This window comes from Bombina bombina, chromosome 2, assembly GCF_027579735.1.
Source record: "Bombina bombina isolate aBomBom1 chromosome 2, aBomBom1.pri, whole genome shotgun sequence".
Lineage (NCBI taxonomy): Eukaryota > Metazoa > Chordata > Amphibia > Anura > Bombinatoridae > Bombina > Bombina bombina.
Genome location: NC_069500.1, coordinates 39325198 through 39343204, shown reverse-complemented (window position 1 = coordinate 39343204; position 18007 = coordinate 39325198). Strand labels below are relative to the sequence as shown.

At 42.4% G+C, this 18007-nt stretch overlaps 1 protein-coding gene across 1 annotated transcript in view; it reads right to left on the bottom strand.

Moving 5' to 3' along the window:
- UBAP2 (ubiquitin associated protein 2) overlaps nt 1-18007 on the bottom strand; it is a 320876-nt gene that overhangs the window by 290761 nt on the left and 12108 nt on the right. Inside the window, exon 3 of the mRNA XM_053699654.1 lies at nt 9992-10178. Coding sequence (XP_053555629.1) covers nt 9992-10178 — 187 coding nt within the window. The remainder of the gene's footprint in view (nt 1-9991; nt 10179-18007) is intronic.

Here is an 18007-nt window from a genome sequence, read left to right as displayed (position 1 = left end):
TAAATCTAAATTTTGACCTGCCTGAAAATGACAGGGCGGGCCGTGGACTGGATACACCACAAGAGAAATAAATTTATCAGGTAAGCATAAATTGTGTATCCAGTCCACGGATTCATCCATTACTTGTGGGATACCAATACCAAAGCTAAAGTACACGGATGAAGGGAGGGACAAGGCAGGTACTTAAACGGAAGGTTCCACTGCCTGTAGAACCTCTCCCCCAAAAATAGCCTCCGAAGAAGCAAAAGTATCAAATTTGTAGAATTTTGAAAAAAACATAATTTATGCTTACCTGATAAATTTATTTCTCTTGTAGTGTGTTCAGTCCACGGGTCATCCATTACTTATAGGATATATTCTCCTTCCCAACAGGAAGTTGCAAGAGGATCACCCAAGCAGAGCTGCTATATTGCTCCTCCCCTCACATGTCATATCCAGTCATTCGACCGAAACAAGACGAGAAAGGAGAAACTATAGGGTGCAGTGGTGACTGGAGTTATAATTTAAAATTTAGAACCTGTCTCAAAAAGACAGGGCGGGCCGTGGACTGAACACACTACAAGAGAAATAAATTTATCAGGTAAGCATAAATTATGTTTTCTCTTGTTAAGTGTGTTCAGTCCACGGGTCATCCATTACTTATGGGATACCAATACCAAAGCTAAAGTACACGGATGATGGGAGGGACAAGGCAGGAACATTAAACAGAAGGAACCACTGCCTGTAGATCCTCTCTCCCAAAAACAGCCTCCGAAGAAGCAAAAGTGTCAAATTTGTAAAATTTGGAAAAAGTATGAAGTGAAGACCAAGTTGCAGCCTTGCAAATCTGTTCAACAGAGGCCTCATTCTTAAAGGCCCAGGTGGAAGCCACAGCTCTAGTGGAATGAGCTGTAATTCTTTCAGGAGGCTGCTGTCCAGCAGTCTCAAAGGCTAAACGTATTATGCTACGAAGCCAAAAAGAGAGAGAGGTAGCCGAAGCCTTTTGACCTCTCCTCTGTCCAGAGTAAACGACAAACAGAGAAGAAGTTTGCCAAAAATCTTTAGTTGCCTGTAAGTAGAACTTCAGGGCACGGACCACGTCTAGATTATGCAAAAGACGTTCCTTCTTTGAAGAAGGATTAGGACATAATGATGGAACAACAATCTCTTGATTGATATTCCTGTTAGAAACAACCTTAGGTAAAAACCCAGGTTTAGTACGCAGGACTACCTTGTCTGAATGAAAGATCAGATAAGGAGAATCACAATGTAAGGCAGATAACTCAGAGACTCTTCGAGCCGAGGAAATAGCCATCAAAAACAGAACTTTCCAAGATAAAAGCTTAATATCAATGGAATGAAGGGGTTCAAACGGAACACCCTGAAGAACTTTAAGAACCAAGTTTAAGCTCCACGGAGGAGCAACAGCTTTAAACACAGGCTTAATCCTAGCCAAAGCCTGACAAAAAGCCTGGACGTCTGGATTCTCTGCCAGACGTTTGTGTAAAAGAATAGACAGAGCAGAAATCTGTCCCTTTAGCAAACTAGCGGATAAACCCTTTTCTAAACCCTCTTGTAGAAAAGCCAATATCCTAGGAATCCTAACCTTACTCCATGAGTAACACTTGGATTCACACCAATATAAATATTTACGCCATATCTTATGGTAAATTTTTCTGGTCACAGGTTTCCGAGCCTGTAGTAATGTATCAATAACCGACTCCGAGAAACCACGCTTCGATAGAATCAAGCGTTCAATCTCCATGCAGTCAGCCTCAGAGAAATTAGGTTTGGATGGTTGAAGGGACCCTGAATTAGAAGGTCCTGCCTCAGAGGTAGAGACCATGGTGGACAGGACGACATGTCCAATAGGTCTGCATACCAGGTCCTGCGTGGCCACGCAGGCGCTATCAGAATCACCGATGCTCTCTCCTGTTTGATCTTGGCAATCAGTCGAGGCAGTAGTGGAAAAGGTGGAAACACATAAGCCATGTTGAAAACCCAAGGGGCTGCTAGTGCAACTATCAGCACCGCTCCCGGGTCCCTGGACCTGGATCCGTAGCACGGAAGCTTGGCGTTCTGGCGAGATGCCATGAGATCCAGTTCCGGTTTGCCCCAACGAAGAATCAGTTGAGCAAATATCTCCGGATGAAGTTCCCACTCCCCCGGATGAAAAGTCTGGCGACTTAGAAAGTCCGCCTCCCAGTTCTCCACGCCTGGGATGTAGATCGCTGACAGGTGGCAAGAGTGAGACTCTGCCCAGCGAATTATCTTTGAGACTTCTAACATCGCTAGGGAACTCCTGGTTCCTCCTTGATGATTGATGTAAGCTACAGTCGTGATGTTGTCCGACTGAAACCTGATGAACCTCAGTGTTGCTAACTGAGGCCAAGCTAGGAGAGCATTGAATATTGCTCTTAATTCCAGAATGTTCATTGGAAGGAGTTTCTCCTCCTGAGTCCACGATCCCTGAGCCTTTAGGGAGTTCCAGACTGCGCCCCAGCCTAGTAGGCTAGCATCTGTTGTTACAATCGTCCAATCTGGTCTGCGAAAGGTCATTCCTTTGGACAGATGAACCCGAGACAACCACCAGAGAAGAGAATCCCTGGTCTCCTGGTCCAGATACAGTAAAGGGGACAGATCTGAGTAATCCCCATTCCACTGACTTAGCATGCATAATTGCAGCGGCCTGAGATGCAGGCGCGCAAATGGCACTATGTCCATTGCCGCGACCATTAAGCCGATTACTTCCATGCACTGAGCTACTGATGGGCTTGGAATGGAATGAAGGACACGGCAAGCATTTAGAAGTTTTGATAAACTGGACTCCGTCAGGTAAATCTTCATCTCTTCCGAATCTATAAGAGTCCCTAGGAAAGGGACCCTTGTGAGTGGAAACAGAGAACTCTTTTCCATGTTCACTTTCCACCCATGCGACCTCAGAAATGCTAGAACTATCTCTGTATGAGACTTTGCATTCTGAAAACTTGACGCTTGTATCAGAATGTCGTCTAGGTACGGAGCCACCGCTATGCCTCGCGGTCTTAGTACCGCCAGAAGCGAACCCAGAATCTTTGTAAAGATTCTCAGAGCCGTAGCTAACCCGAAGGGAAGAGCTACTAACTGGTAATGCCTGTCTAGAAAGGCAAACCTTAGGTACCGATAATGATCCTTGTGAATCGGTATGTGAAGGTAGGCATCCTTTAAGTCCACTGTGGTCATATATTGACCCTCTTGGATCATGGGTAGGATGGTCCGAATGGTTTCCATCTTGAACGATGGAACCCTTAGGAATTTGTTTAAGATTTTTAAGTCTAAGATTGGTCTGAAGGTTCCCTCTTTTTTGGGAACCACAAACAGATTTGAGTAAAACCCTTGCCCTTGTTCCGTTCGCGGAACTGGGTGGATCACTCCCATCACTAAGAGGTCTTGTACACATTGTAGAAATGCCTCTTTCTTTACTAGGTTTGTTGATAACCTTGACAGATGAAACCTCCCTTGTGGAGGAGAAGTTTTGAAATCCAGAAGGTATCCCTGAGATATAATCTCCAACGTCCAGGGATCCTGTACATCTCTTGCCCAGGCCTGGGCGAAGAGAGAAAGTCTGCCCCCCACTAAATCCGTCTCCGGAAAGGGGGCCCTGTCTTCATGCTGTCTTAGGGGCGGAAGTAGGCTTTCTGGCCTGCTTGCCCTTGTTCCATGACTGGTTGCCTTTCCAACCTTGTCTGTAACGAGCAGTAGTTCCTTCCTGTTTTGGAGCGGAGGAAGTTGATGCTGCTCCTGCCTTGAAATTACGAAAGGCACGAAAATTAGACTGTTTGGCCTTTGATTTGGCCCTGTCCTGAGGAAGGGTGTGGCCCTTACCTCCAGTAATGTCAGCAATAATTTCCTTCAAGCCGGGCCCGAATAAGGTCTGCCCTTTGAAAGGAATATTCAGTAGTTTAGATTTAGAAGTTACATCTGCTGACCAGGATTTAAGCCATAGCGCTCTGCGCGCCTGTATGGCGAATCCGGAATTCTTAGCCGTAAGTTTGGTTAAATGTACTACTGCATCCGAAACAAACGCATTAGCTAGTTTAAGCGTTCTAAGCTTGCTCAAAGTCTCATCCAATGGTGCTGTGCTAATCGCCTCTTCCAGAGACTCAAACCAGAATGCCGCTGCAGCAGTGACAGGTGCAATGCATGCAAGAGGCTGTAATATAAAACCTTGTTGAACAAACATTTTCTTAAGGTAACCCTCTAATTTTTTATCCATTGGATCTGAGAAAGCACAACTATCCTCCACCGGGATAGTGGTACGCTTGGCTAAAGTAGAAACTGCTCCCTCCACCTTAGGGACCGTCTGCCATAAGTCTCGTGTGGCGGCGTTTATAGGGAACATTTTTTCTAAATATCGGAGGAGGGGAAAAGGGCACACCAGGTCTATACCACTCCTTGCTAATAATTTCTGTAAGCCTTTTTGGTATAGGAAAAACGTCAGTACACACCGGTACCGCATAGTATTTATCCAGCCTACATAATTTCTCTGGGATTGCCACAGTGTCACAATCATTCAGAGCCGCTAACACCTCCCCTAGCAACACGCGGAGGTTCTCAAGCTTAAATTTAAAATTTTAAATTTCTGAATCAGGTCTCCCCGAATCAGAACCGTCACCCACAGAATGAAGCTCTCCGTCCTCATGTTCTGCAAAGTGTGAAGCAGTATCAGACATGGCTCTCGTGTCATCGGCGCGCTCTGTCCTTAACCCAGAGCTGTCGCGCTTGCCTCTTAACTCAGGCATATTGTATAATACTTCTTTCATAACATTAGCCATATCATGTAAAGTGATTTGTAAGTGCCTTGATGTACTTGGCGCCTCAATCTCACGCACCTCCCGAGCGGGAGACGAAGGTACTGACACATGAGGAGAGTTAGACGGCATAACTTCCCCCTCGTTGTCTGGTGATAATTTCTTTATCGGTACAGATTGACTTTTATTCAAAGTAATATCAATACAATTCGTACACATATTTCTATTGGGCTCCACATCGGCTTTTGAACATAATGAACAAGCAGATTCCTCTGTATCAGACATGTTTAAACAGACTAGCAATGAAGCTAGCAAGCTTGGAAATAACTTTCAATAAGTTTACAAGCAATATAAAAAACGCTGCAGCGCTTTTAAAAACACAGTTGAATAACAAAGAACTAATTCAGTTATAGTCAACAATTCTTAACGGTAAATGTATTAATTAGCAGAGGATTGCACCCATTAGCAAAAGGATGATTACCCCCTCAATACCCAAAAACGGATATCAAATTAAGATTTAACGCTTTTATCACAGTCAAACACACTGTCTCAGTCTGCTGTGACTGATTACCTCCCTCAAAAACGAATTTTGAAGACCCCTGAGCTCTCTAGAGATGTCCTGGATCAAGGAGTAAGAAGCAGGAAGACTGTGCTAGAATTTTAACTGCGCAACAAGGCGCTAAAAAAGGCCCCTCCCACTCATATCACAACAGTGGGAGACCTGATATAACGGTTTCTATGCAGAAAAATATGTTAGCCATGTGGAAAAAAAATCATGCCCAAAAGGATTTATCACCAAAGTACCTCACAAAACGAATAACATGCCAGTAAACGTTTTAAAAACAAACTTTTTCAATGTCATGCAAAGTTATCACTAAGCCTGCTACCAGTCGCTTCTACTGCAGATAAGGCTTAAGCATTATTTCAGTGTTAACAGTATTTTCTCAGTCAAATTCTAGTCCCTAGAAAATAACTCGACTGCGCATACATTTATCAGCCTGATACCAGTCGCTACTACTGCATTTAAGGCTGTACTTACATCATATGGGTAAAAGCAGTGTTTTCTTAGTCAATTCCATTCCCAGAAAATATTGTACTGCACATACCTCATTTGCGGAGGACCCCGCATGCTATTCCCATTTTCTGAAGTTACCCCACTCCTCAGAATGTCGAGAACAGCCAGTGGATCTTAGTTACGCCTGCTAAGATCATAGAAAACGCAGGCAGATTCTTCTTCCAAATACTGCCTGAGATAGAAAAACAGCACACTCTGGTGCCATTTAAAATAAACTTTTGATTGAAGAATAATTAAGTAAAAACTCCAACTCCTTTCGCGACCTCCTTCTTTGTTGAGGGTTGCAAGAGAATGACTGGATATGACATGTGAGGGGAGGAGCTATATAGCAGCTCTGCTTGGGTGATCCTCTTGCAACTTCCTGTTGGGAAGGAGAATATATCCCATAAGTAATGGATGACCCGTGGACTGAACACACTTAACAAGAGAAAGTATGAAGCGAAGACCAAGTCCCCGCCTTGCAAATCTGTTCAACAGAAGCCTCATTTTTAAAGGCCCAAGTGGAAGCCACAGCTCTAGTAGAATGAGCTGTAATCCTTTCAGGAGGCTGCTGTCCAGCAGTCTCATAGGCTAAGCGGATTATGCTTCTTAGCCAAAAAGAAAGAGAGGTTGCCGAAGCCTTTTGACCTCTCCTCTGTCCAGAGTAAGCCACAAACAAAGCAGATGTTTGACGAAAATCTTTAGTAGCTTTTAAGTAAAACTTTAAAGCATGAACCACGTCCAGATTATGTAAAAGATGTTCCTTCTTTGAAGAAGGATTAGGACATAATGATGGAACAACAATCTCTTGATTGATATTCTTATTAGATACTATCTTAGGCAAAAACCCAGGTTTTGTACGCAGAACTACCTTATCTGCATGGAAGATCAGATAAGGAGAATCACATTGTAAAGCAGATAACTCGGAGACTCTACGAGCCGAGGAAATAGCCATCAAAAAAAGAACTTTCCAAGATAACAGCTTGATATCTATGGAATGAAGAGGTTCAAACGGAACCCCTTGAAGAACTTTAAGAACCAAATTTAAGCTCCATGGGGGAGCAACAGGTTTAAACACAGGCTTGATTCTAACCAACGCCTGAACGTCTGGAACATCCGCCAGACGCTTGTGCAAAAGAATAGACAGTGCAGAGATCTGTCCCTTCAAAGAACTAGCTGATAATCCTTTCTCCAAACCCTCTTGGAGAAAAGATAATATCCTAGGAATCCTAACCTTACTCCATGAGTAACTCTTGGATTCACACCACTTAACTCTTACTACCTCCATCTTTGTTGAGAGTTGCAAGAGAATGACTGGATATGGCAGTTAGGGGAGGAGCTATATAGCAGCTCTGCTGTGGGTGTCCTCTTGCAACTTCCTGTTGGGAAGGAGAATATCCCACAAGTAATGGATGATCCGTGGACTGGATACACCTTACAAGAGAAAAGCAGTTAACTCTACGAAATCTTTACAGTGTGTATAATAGACTAAAATAGCATTGCACCCACTTGCAAATGGATGATTAACCCCTCAGGCTCAAAAACGAAGCAGAAAAACGGTAAAAACGTTATAACAGTCACAAGCAAACTGCCACAGCTCTACTGTGGCTCCTACCTTCCCATAAAACGACTTTTGTAGGCATAAAAACCCATTACAGAGGTCCAATATGTTAGGGGACTCCTTCAGGGAATCTGGATGTCTCAGAATGTAAAAACTACTGCGCAATTAGAGCGCGAAAATAAGACCCTCCCACCATGCACTCAAAGTGAAAGGGCCATAAATAACTACTCCTAGGAGAAATCTAGTCAGCCATGTGGAAAACTAGGCCCCAAATAAAGATTTATCACCCTTAGTAAAAAACGTTCTTTATATATCATGCAAACGTTTTACATACTAAGCCATAAGAGCACGTAACATTAATATTACCCTTTACTGCAAGCATGATGCCAGTTGTTTGTTAAATCACTGCAATCAGACTTACCTTAAATATATCAGGCACTGTCAGCATTTTCTAGACCTTATCTCTCTAGAAAAAATTATACTGAACATACCTCAGAGCAGTTAATTCTGCAGGCCGTTCCCCCAGCTGAAGTTTTCCCATACTCTTCAGTTATGTGTGAGAACAGCAGTGGACCTTAGTTACAACCTGCTAAGATCATCAAAAACCTCAGGCAAAACTCTTCTTCTAATTTCTGCCTGAGGTAAAAACAGTACATTGCAGGTACCGTTTTAAAATAAACTTTTGATAGAAGATAAACTACACTAATTCACCACATCTCTCTTGATACTACCTTTCTTGTTGAGAGCTGCAAGAGAATGACTGGAGGTGGCAGTTAGGGGAGGAGCTATATAGACAGCTCTGCTGTGGGTGATCCTCTTGCAGCTTCCTGTTGGGAAGGAGAATATCCCACAAGTAATGGATGAATCCGTGGACTGGATACACCTTACAAGAGAAATAAGCCTTTGAGAGCTGCAAACATGTTAGATTATAACAAAAAAACAGAGCCACTTCCCTGCATCCTCCAGTGCCTGCAAGCCCTGCCAGAGAACCTGTCCCCCTACCTCTTAGGGCCAGAGTTATCTAGTGTCCAATGTAGGGTATTATAGGGTGCTACATTTTCCAGTGTATGCTCTCTTCTGCAGCATATCCTTCCCAGAAAAAAAGAATTTAGAACTTACCTCAGAAATCTTCCCGGCAGGGCGGCAGACCACCCGGCTTGCAAGGTCCTCTTCCTCACATTGGCCAGTGGAACAAAAATAGTACTGAGTATATCCTCTTTTACAAGCAGGGCAGCAAATCATGTATGGGAGGCGCAGTGAGAATTATGTCCCACAAGTTCCCATTGCTTTAAAGCCACCAAAAGCTCTACTGAAGAGACTGATATGGACTACGGCTACACCCCAGGACAAAGTAGCACACTAAAGCACTACTTTAAAAATAACAAACTCTTGATTGAAGAATCTATACTAACACCTCACTTTACCTCTTCCTATCACTAACATAGGCAAAGAGAATGACTGGGGTGGGAGGGAAGGGAGGAGCTATTTATCAGCTCTGCTGTGGTGCTCTTTGTCTCCTCCTGCAGACCTGGAGGTGAATAATCCATTAGTAATTAAGATGATCCATGGACTCATCGTGTCTTAAAAAAGAAACAGCGTTTCCACACAACCACTCACTGAAAATGTATCACAGTGGCAAGTCTGCAGGCAATATAAGTGTATAATAACCCCCAAAAAGGCCAAGCAGTAAGAGGAGAGCTTTCAACGTGGCAGCTTATTGGAATGTAAGGAGAAATTAGTTCAGTTGAGGAACTGGTTAGAACACTTATTCAATCTTACTCAAGGACTTGACTATATTTTGCATGAGGAGCTAGTTTCACTTGGTGTAGAACAAAAAGGACATACTGTAAAAATGTATGTTCCCAACCATCCATTCTGACTTCTGGAATATTTTAAACTATTTAAAAATAGCTTTAGAAAATGTACCTTTATTTTATTTGAAATAGATATTTTTGCTTAATGAAACCACCACCTATAGTGAACAATACTGTAGTATTAGCTAAAGAAAATCTATATATACAAGCATGAGGCAGCAATAAACTTTTCATTGGGGGTGGGAGACCGAGAGAGAGCCCAGTCAGTCAATTTGAAATGGTCTTCCAGCAGCTGCTTTATATACAATGAACTGTTCTCAGCTGTGCCACAATAAAAATGTCACTTCAACAAAGGCTATACTCTCCCGGTTTGTTGCAAACATACTAGTTATAATGGTATTCTTTTACTATGACTGGCGTATGTGCTTATTTGCAGGTAGAAGTTATAAATTAGAAAATGTATTGCTTTAAATCCAAAGTTTCAAAGCAATAATGGATACTAGATGCACTTTCTAAATGTAAATAGTAAAACTGCACCAATGTTCTGATCCTATTACGAGAAGCTAGCAAATAAAACCACGGAGATTAAATGAGCTTGTTTTATATATTTTCTTTTACTATAAATAACAATGGCCTAATTTTTATCTTAAAATATACACATTTCATTAAAGTAAGGGCTCAAACTGTCAAAATACCTAAAAAGAAGTGATAGTGTTAAAGTGAGATGAGATAAACTCACTACATAATACGCAATTGAAAGAAGAAGAAAAAAAATCTAATTTGATGCACTTACCAGACTCTGTGGAGCGTAAGTGCTTACTGAATTTGAGCTGCCAGCTGCAGATGTAATCTGAGAACTATGCTGGGAGTTTGTGAATACAAGAGCTTGGCCAAAATTCTGCTGCTGTGAGGACTCAAACGTGACAGAATCGGCCTCGGTACTTGATGCTGGATTCTGCAGCAGAGCCACCAAGTCAATGCTGAAAAACAAATTCAAGACCCATTATTATTGTGCATCATAAGTGCTCCATAAAACAAACTAAAGGTTTACTTTTGCAATAAGGGTACAGTAAATGTAGTTGTTGATATACTGTGTCTTACACAATATGATGTGACCTAAACTGAAGTGCAAGGTACAGCAGTCAAAAAGCCAGATCTGTAGAAGAACACTACTGTCACAGGATGCGTCGGGGATAAAATGCACATGCAAATGACTTAAAATGGCTTTTATAGAGAGCTGCAAGTGCAGGAGTTAAAACAATAGCCATGCTACTGTAGCTGTACCCAGCAGTTTAAAGTCCCTTTAACAATGACTATAATGTCCTTTTAATAGATTGATGCATTTTATTGAGAGGAGTGATCCAATACTTGATAGCACAAAATACTATTTGCTTTTAAAAGTTTTAGAATACAATATAAAATGGAATACAAAGACAGAAGGGTTGGATCTGAAGTTTAACCCTGTGCCAAGTTGTTTGGCAATTTTTAGATACTGCTCACATTTAAAAAGGAACATGAAACCCAAAACGTTTATTTCATTCCAAATGGCATGGAGAGTCCATTACTGTTGGAAAATTTAACACCTGGCCACCAGGAGGAGGCAGAGAGACCCCAGCCACTTCCCATACTCCCCCAGTCATTCTTTGCCTCTGTAAATAGGAGGTGGTGAAGATGGTGCTCTGAAGAAAATCAAGTCCTTTAATGGGTAGTTTCCCTTCAAGATAGGACTGGGGTTAATGCTGTGTCCATGTAAAGAGTATTGGTAGCTGTTAGCTGCTGGATGTCGCTGGAAACTTCTCTGTCCTCCTTCAAGCAATCTTCCAGGCAACCAGTGTTAAGCTTACACTGCTTTCCTTTCTACTTCTGGTCCCTGTCAGAAGTCTGGATGAAGCTGTCAGACCTGGAAGGCTGTGTCTACCCCACAGCAGAGGCTATAAAGGTAAGTGTCTTTTTCCTTATACATGGACTATGGGGACACTAGGAAAGGAGTTGAATCTCCTGTATTACCCTGAGCCTGGGGACTTATAATTATCCCTTACTTAGAGGAATTTATATTTGGGCAGTTAATTATTTTCAGGGCACTGTGCAATAGTTGGCTGATAGATCCATTGTTAGGATCGTCTCAGCAAAGGATTAGGCTGTCTGGACTGTAATTGTTTAACTCCCCTAGAGGAAGAAGCAAGGGGTTACATTTATTAGGAAATCTTTACTTTTGAGATAATCACTTTATTTCTAGTAGGCAGGGCTGCACAGGAGCTATAACGACGTTAACTTTTTAATTTAAATCTGTACCAGTACTGCGATGGCTCCGCTGTGTTTTTTCTCGCTGTTTTTACTTGGCACTCCGATCCTCCTTTCTGGGAACCACGTATTTTAACAGAACTGTATGCGTGTTCTTTATTCATTCGGTCTGAGGGAGGTTTGGTAAGAGTTCTCCCCAGTCACTGCTGGGGTGTATATTGGTGCCAACATTTTTGCTAATTTGTTATTTAATAAAATTTTATTAAAATATATTGTTTATATTTTCCATTCTGTGGGAACTTTTTCCCCAGTATGGAGGACAGAGCAGAATTGGGGAATGAGCTTTCTTTTTTACCATTTGGGGATAAATGTTTATATTGTGAGGAGGCTCATGTGATTCCACCTGCACAGTTATGTGCCTCCTGTTCGTCTTGCATGATGCAGTCAAAGTCTAAGAAATTAAAATCTTTGTCTGCTGTATCTAAAAAATGTAACCCTTTAGAGCCCTCTACCTCTCAGGACTCTGCTGACCTTGACATGCCTCAACTTTCTCCTCAGTCCCCGTCCCCAGTAGTTGCACTGGCAGTACCCTGCGGCTCAGCTCTGGGGGAATGTTTTTGCAAGGAGACTTTGCCGCGGAGCTTCAATCCACTGCGCAGAGCTCCTTACCTATTTCTGGTAAGAGTTAGAGAAAAGTTAAATATGTTTTCTCTGAAAAGGGAATATTTTCTCCAGAAGCTGAAGCTGCTTTGGTCAGTCTATCTCAGATCTCTGAGGATGACAATACTTCAGCAGCCTCTGAAGGTGAGATGTCTTACTACGACTCTGCTGCGGACAATACAGTAGAGTCTGAAGAGGTTAATTTTAGATTCAAGCTTTAACATCTTCGCTTGCTACTCAGAGGTTTTAGCTACATTGGATGTTCCAAAACCCAAACCTTATGAGCCTCCAAAAATGCCAAAGCTAGACAGAGTTTATGATGTTAAGCCCAAGACTCTAGAGGTTTTTCCAGTCCCGGTTCGCATTATTATCATCATCAGGTATTTGTAAAGCGCCAACAGGTTCCGCAGCACTATGAACATAGGTGGTATATAAAAACGATTACAAGTATCAAATGGGGAGAGATCTCCAAGGAATGGGAGATGCCAGAGATTTCTTTCTCTAAATCCCCTAATTTTAAAAAGATGTTTCCAGTTTCCGACTCTCACCTGGAGTTATGGAGTACTATTCCTAAGGTGGATGGTGCTATAGCCACCCTAGCTAAGAGAACTACTATGCCTCTGGAGGATAGTACCTCCTCTAAGGACCCCATGGAAACAAAAATTGAGGGGTATCTAAAGAGGATTTTTCATCAGCTTGGTCTTCTATGGCAACTGGCTGCAAGTACTGCTGTGGTCGCTGGAGCCGCCACTTATTGGTGTGACTGTCTGAATTTATTTTGGAGGAAACTCCCCTAGAGGAGATACAGGATAAGATTAAGGCCTTGAGGATTGCTAATGCCTTTATTTGTGACGCTAGCATGCAGGTCATTCGCCTTCGTGCCAAGTCCTCAGGTTTTGCAGTCATACAGGGCCTTGTTGCTGAAGTCTTGGTAAGCAGACATGGTTTCCAAATCTAGACTTCTCTCTTTACCTTTCAAGAGGAAATATTTATTCGGACTTGGTCTTGATACCATTAATCAAGGGTGCCTTCCTTGCTCAGGATAAGAAGGCTAGACCTAAGGGTTGTCAGTCTGGTCATTTTCGTTCTTTTCGTATCTCCAAGGTAAAGAAATCCTCAACCTCTTCCAAAATTGATCAGACCAAGAGTTCTTGGAAACCTAATCAACCTTAGAACAAGAAGTACAAGAAGCCCTCCTCCGACAATAAGTCAGCATGAAGGGGTGGCTCCCGATCCAGGAATGGATCGTGTAGGGGGAAGACTTACCTTTTTTTAGGACGCTTGGATTTGCGACATCCCAGACCCTTGGGCGGTGGACGTGGTCTCCCAGGGATACAGGATAGGGTTCAAATCTTGTCCTCCAAGAGGCAGATTCATTCTATCAAGACTCTCTTAAAACCAGTTAAAGAGACAGGCATTCTTAAATTGTGTAGAGGAATTCTCGTCCCGGTTCCTCCCACAGAACAGGGCTTAGGGTTTATTCAAATCTGTTTGTAGTTTTCAATTAGGAGGAAACTTTCCGTTGCATTCTGGATCTCAAGTGTCTCCATCATCAAGATGGAGACCATCGTATCCATTCAACCGTTGGTCCAGGAGGGTCAGTTCACCACCAAAGACCTGAAGGACGCATACCCCCCATATCCTAAATCACAAAGACCATTTTCCGTTCCTGTTGATTGCCTTTATTGACAAACACTTAATTTGAAGCCCTCCCTTTTGGTCTCCAGGATCTTTACAAAGTTAAAGGTACCGCTCTTAGCGGTAGCCAGGACGCAAGGAATCACTGAGATCTCTCACAAACTCTCTTTAGTCTCTTTTTCAAACCCACGGGTGAAAGAAATCAAAACAAAAGTTCCCTGGTTCCCAATACCAGGGTTTGTTTTTTGGGGACCATCATAGATTCGGTCTTCAAGAAAATCTTCCTGACAGATGTGAGACAATCCAAACTTCTCTCTACTTCTCTTTCCCTTCAATCCTCTGCACATCCTTCAGACTGGTCTCATGGTGGCCTCCATGGACATTCCTTTTGCCCGCTTCCATCTGAGACCTCTTCAAAGATGTATGCTCAGACAATGGAATGCAATCATTCATATCTATCTCAGCGGACCGTCCTGGACAACCACACAAAAGAATCTCTCGGTAGCTTTGTCAGGAGCATCCGTCTCAAGGCAAGTGCTTTTTGAGACCATTGTGGGAAATTATGACTACTGATGCCAGCCTCCTAGGCTGGGCGCAGTTTGGAGTCCCTTAAAAGCTCAGGTATCCTGGTTGCCAGAGGAATCCATCCTTTCTATCACTATTCTGGAGTTGAGAGCAATCTTCAATGCTCTGATAGTGTGGCCTCAACTTAGTTCTGTCCAGTTTATCAGATTTCAATCGGACAACATAACATCTGGAGTTTATATCAACCATCAGGAAAGGAACAAGGAGTTACATGGCTATGAAGGAAGTCTCTCGCATCCTTCAGTGGGCAGAATCCCACAATTGTCACATTTGGCCATACAAATCCCGGGAGTAGACTATTGGGAAGCGGATTTTCTGAGCAGACATACGCTCCATCCAGGGGAGTGGGCTTTTCATCTGGATGTGTTCTTAGAGATAACCTTCAGGTAGGCTATTCGGAAGATAGACCTCGTGGCCTCCAATCTCAATACCCAACTGCCCAGATACGGGTCCAGATCAAGGGACCCTCAGGCAGTGCTAGTAGACACGTTAGCAATTCAGTAGGAGTTCAGTCTGATAAGTCTGCCCCCCCCCCCCTTGGCCTCGCAGGACTTGGTTTGTAGATCTGGTGAAGATGTCATCTTCCCCTCCGTGCAGATGGCCTCTGGGGACGGGCCTTCTACTTCAAAGTCCGTTACTTCATCAAAATCTAGATTCTCTGAGGCGGACTGCGTCGAGATTGACCATAGTCTTGTCTAAAAGAGGTTTCTCTGATAGGGTCAATGACAATCTGATCCAGACTTGTAAGCCTGTGACTAGTCCGATATATCATAAGGTTTGGCATATTTCTCTCTCCTTTCTCTCTCTTCCTTGGCACAAGGTGCAAATTCATTGAATTCCGTTTCTTCAAGAGGGATTGGAGAAAGGTTTTGTCAGTTGCTTAAAGGGACAAATTTCTGCCCTTTCGGTTTTACTACAAGAGGTCAGCTAATCTTCCGGACATTCATTCCCTGGTCAGAATCAGGCCTGTTTTTAAATCTGTTGCTCCTCCTTGGAGCCTTAATCTTGTTCTCTGTGTCCTGCAACAGGCTCCTTTTGAGCCTATGCATTCTGTTGGTATTAAACGATTATCTTGGAAAATTTTGTTTTTGTTTGTTTTTAAGAGCTCTTCTGATAGTGTCCAGATCTCACAGATTTTGGTGGGCAGAGCCCCTCAGTGATTCAAGTGTCAAGGCAACTGGCCCGAGCTTGGAGGTTCCAGGATTGATTCTGGGTGTACAATGACTCTCCTGGTTAAGATTTCCTTGGTATCAGATACCAGGGTAGAGGGGCGATCTTGTATCGATCTATTTGAAGATTTTCTTTACATAAGCTAGAGAGTACAATCTTCTTACCAACTGTCATTTTCATCAGTCCTCTGTTCATCCCTCAGCGGCTCTGTGGATGGAATGTATATCTTTTTCCTTGTCCATCTGTGACATATACAGTTTTACATACTCAGAAAATGGAACAAAGATAGCTTGTATCTCTCTCAATAGGATAGTTTTCTCGTGCACATATTATCCAACTGAGATTGGAGGATGGTAGAATCAGAATTATTACGTGCTACCCTCGCCAACTGAGAGTTGATTAGACCCAATTTTTGGTGGTCAGGGTGGCAGCTGGTAGACAGAAGAAGCGAATTTCTATCAGTGGGTTTGGTATACAAAGTAGTGCCAAACCTATATACACCTTCAGTAAAGACCTTAAAAATATTGAGGTCTAAAAAAAATGTACACATCTGCTATGTGGTTACATTCTACTGATCAATCATACCCTCCAAACCTACATTATATTACATATATAACATTATCTGCTAAGGATTCAATGTGTCCATTGCTAACAGTATTGTTTTTAACATCGTTATGAGATCCATGCAGTCTTACATAGAGACGCTCTCCTGATCGAACACGTCATGCAGCATTAAATATGCTAATTAGCCATGTGCCACACTCGACTCCGTAACGAAGAATCTAAGCGAAGATGGTGCTGGTTGCACATATTACAGCTCATTGCAATTCTGGAAGGGGTGTGGCCTTAGTGACATGCAAACACGCATTGCTACTAGCTATCAATTGAGTTAAAACCAAGGTATATAAAGCTGCAGCTTCCCTATGGTTTTTAACTTGTTTTTCTTAAGATGTCAGGCTATGTCACCTGCCTGAAGGAACTGACTGATCCATTTGATAAAGGTGCTGGTTGGCACCGAAATGTCATGGGACCGTTTTAATCTCTAATATCGGATACTCTACAATAAAAGCAAATTTTATTCTTTACCCAGTGAGTGCTATCTAATTATGTGACTATATATATATATACACATCACATATATATATATATATATATATATATATATATATATATATATATATATATATATATATATATATATATATATATATATCATAATTTATGTAAGAACTTACCTAATAAATTAATTTCTTTCATATTAGCAAGAGTCCATGAGCTAGTGACGTATGTGCTGTCAGAGATCCCCAAACAGCTCCCCAACCTGAGAGACTCGCATCTGTTGTGATCACAGTCCAGATTGGCCGAACAAAAGATGCCCCTTGAACTAAACAATGGTGATCTATCCACCACGTCAGAGAGTGTCGTACATTGGGATTTAAGGATATTAATTGTGATATCTTTGTATAATCCCTGCACCATTGGGTCAGCATACAAAGCTGTAGAGGTCTCATGTGAAAACGAGCAAAGGGGATCGCCTCCGATGCTGCAGTCATGTGACCTAAAACTTCCATGCACATAGCCACTGAAGGGAATGACGGAGACTGAAGGTGCCGGCAGGCTGCAACCAATTGTAAACGTCTCTTGTCAGAGACAGAGTCATGGACACTGAATCTATCTGGAAGCCTAAGAAGGTAACCCTTGTCTGAGGAATCAAACTTTTTGTAAATTGATCCTCCAACCATGTTTCCGAAGAAACAACACTAGTTGATTCGTGTGAGATTCTGCAGAACGTAAAGACTGAGCTAATACCAAGATATCGTCCGAATAAGGAAACACCGCAATATCCAGTTCTCTGATTACAGAGAGTAGGGCACCTAGAACCTTTGAAAAGATTATTGGTGCTGTTGCTAGGCCAAATAGAAGAGCAACAAATTGGTAATGCTTGTCTAGAAAAGAGAATCTCAGGAACTGATGGTGACCGGGATGAATTGGAATATGAAGGTATGCATCCTGCAAGTCTATTGTGGACATAAAATGTTCTCTCTGAACAAAAGGCAGAATAGTCCTTATAGTCACCATCTTGAAAGTTGGTACTCTTACATAACTATTCAAAATTTTCAGATCCAGAACTGGTCTGAATAAATTTTCCTTCTTTGGGACAATGAATAGATTTGAATAAAACCCCAAAACCGTGTTCCTGAAAAGGAACTGGCATGATTACCCCTGAAGACTCCAGGTCTGAAACACACTTCAGGAAAGCCCGAGCTTTTACTGGATTTGCTGGGATACGTGAGAGAAAAAAATCTCACAGGAGGTCTGACTATGAATCCATTGATTTTGGACAGTATTTATCCAAATATCCTTGAAAAACCTTAATCTGCCCCCTACCAGCTGAACTGAAATGAGGGCCGCACCTTCATGCGGACTTAGGGGCTGACTTTGGTTTCTTAAATGGCTTGGATTTATTCCAATTTGAGGAAGGCTTCCAATTGGAAACAGATTCCTTGGGGGAAGG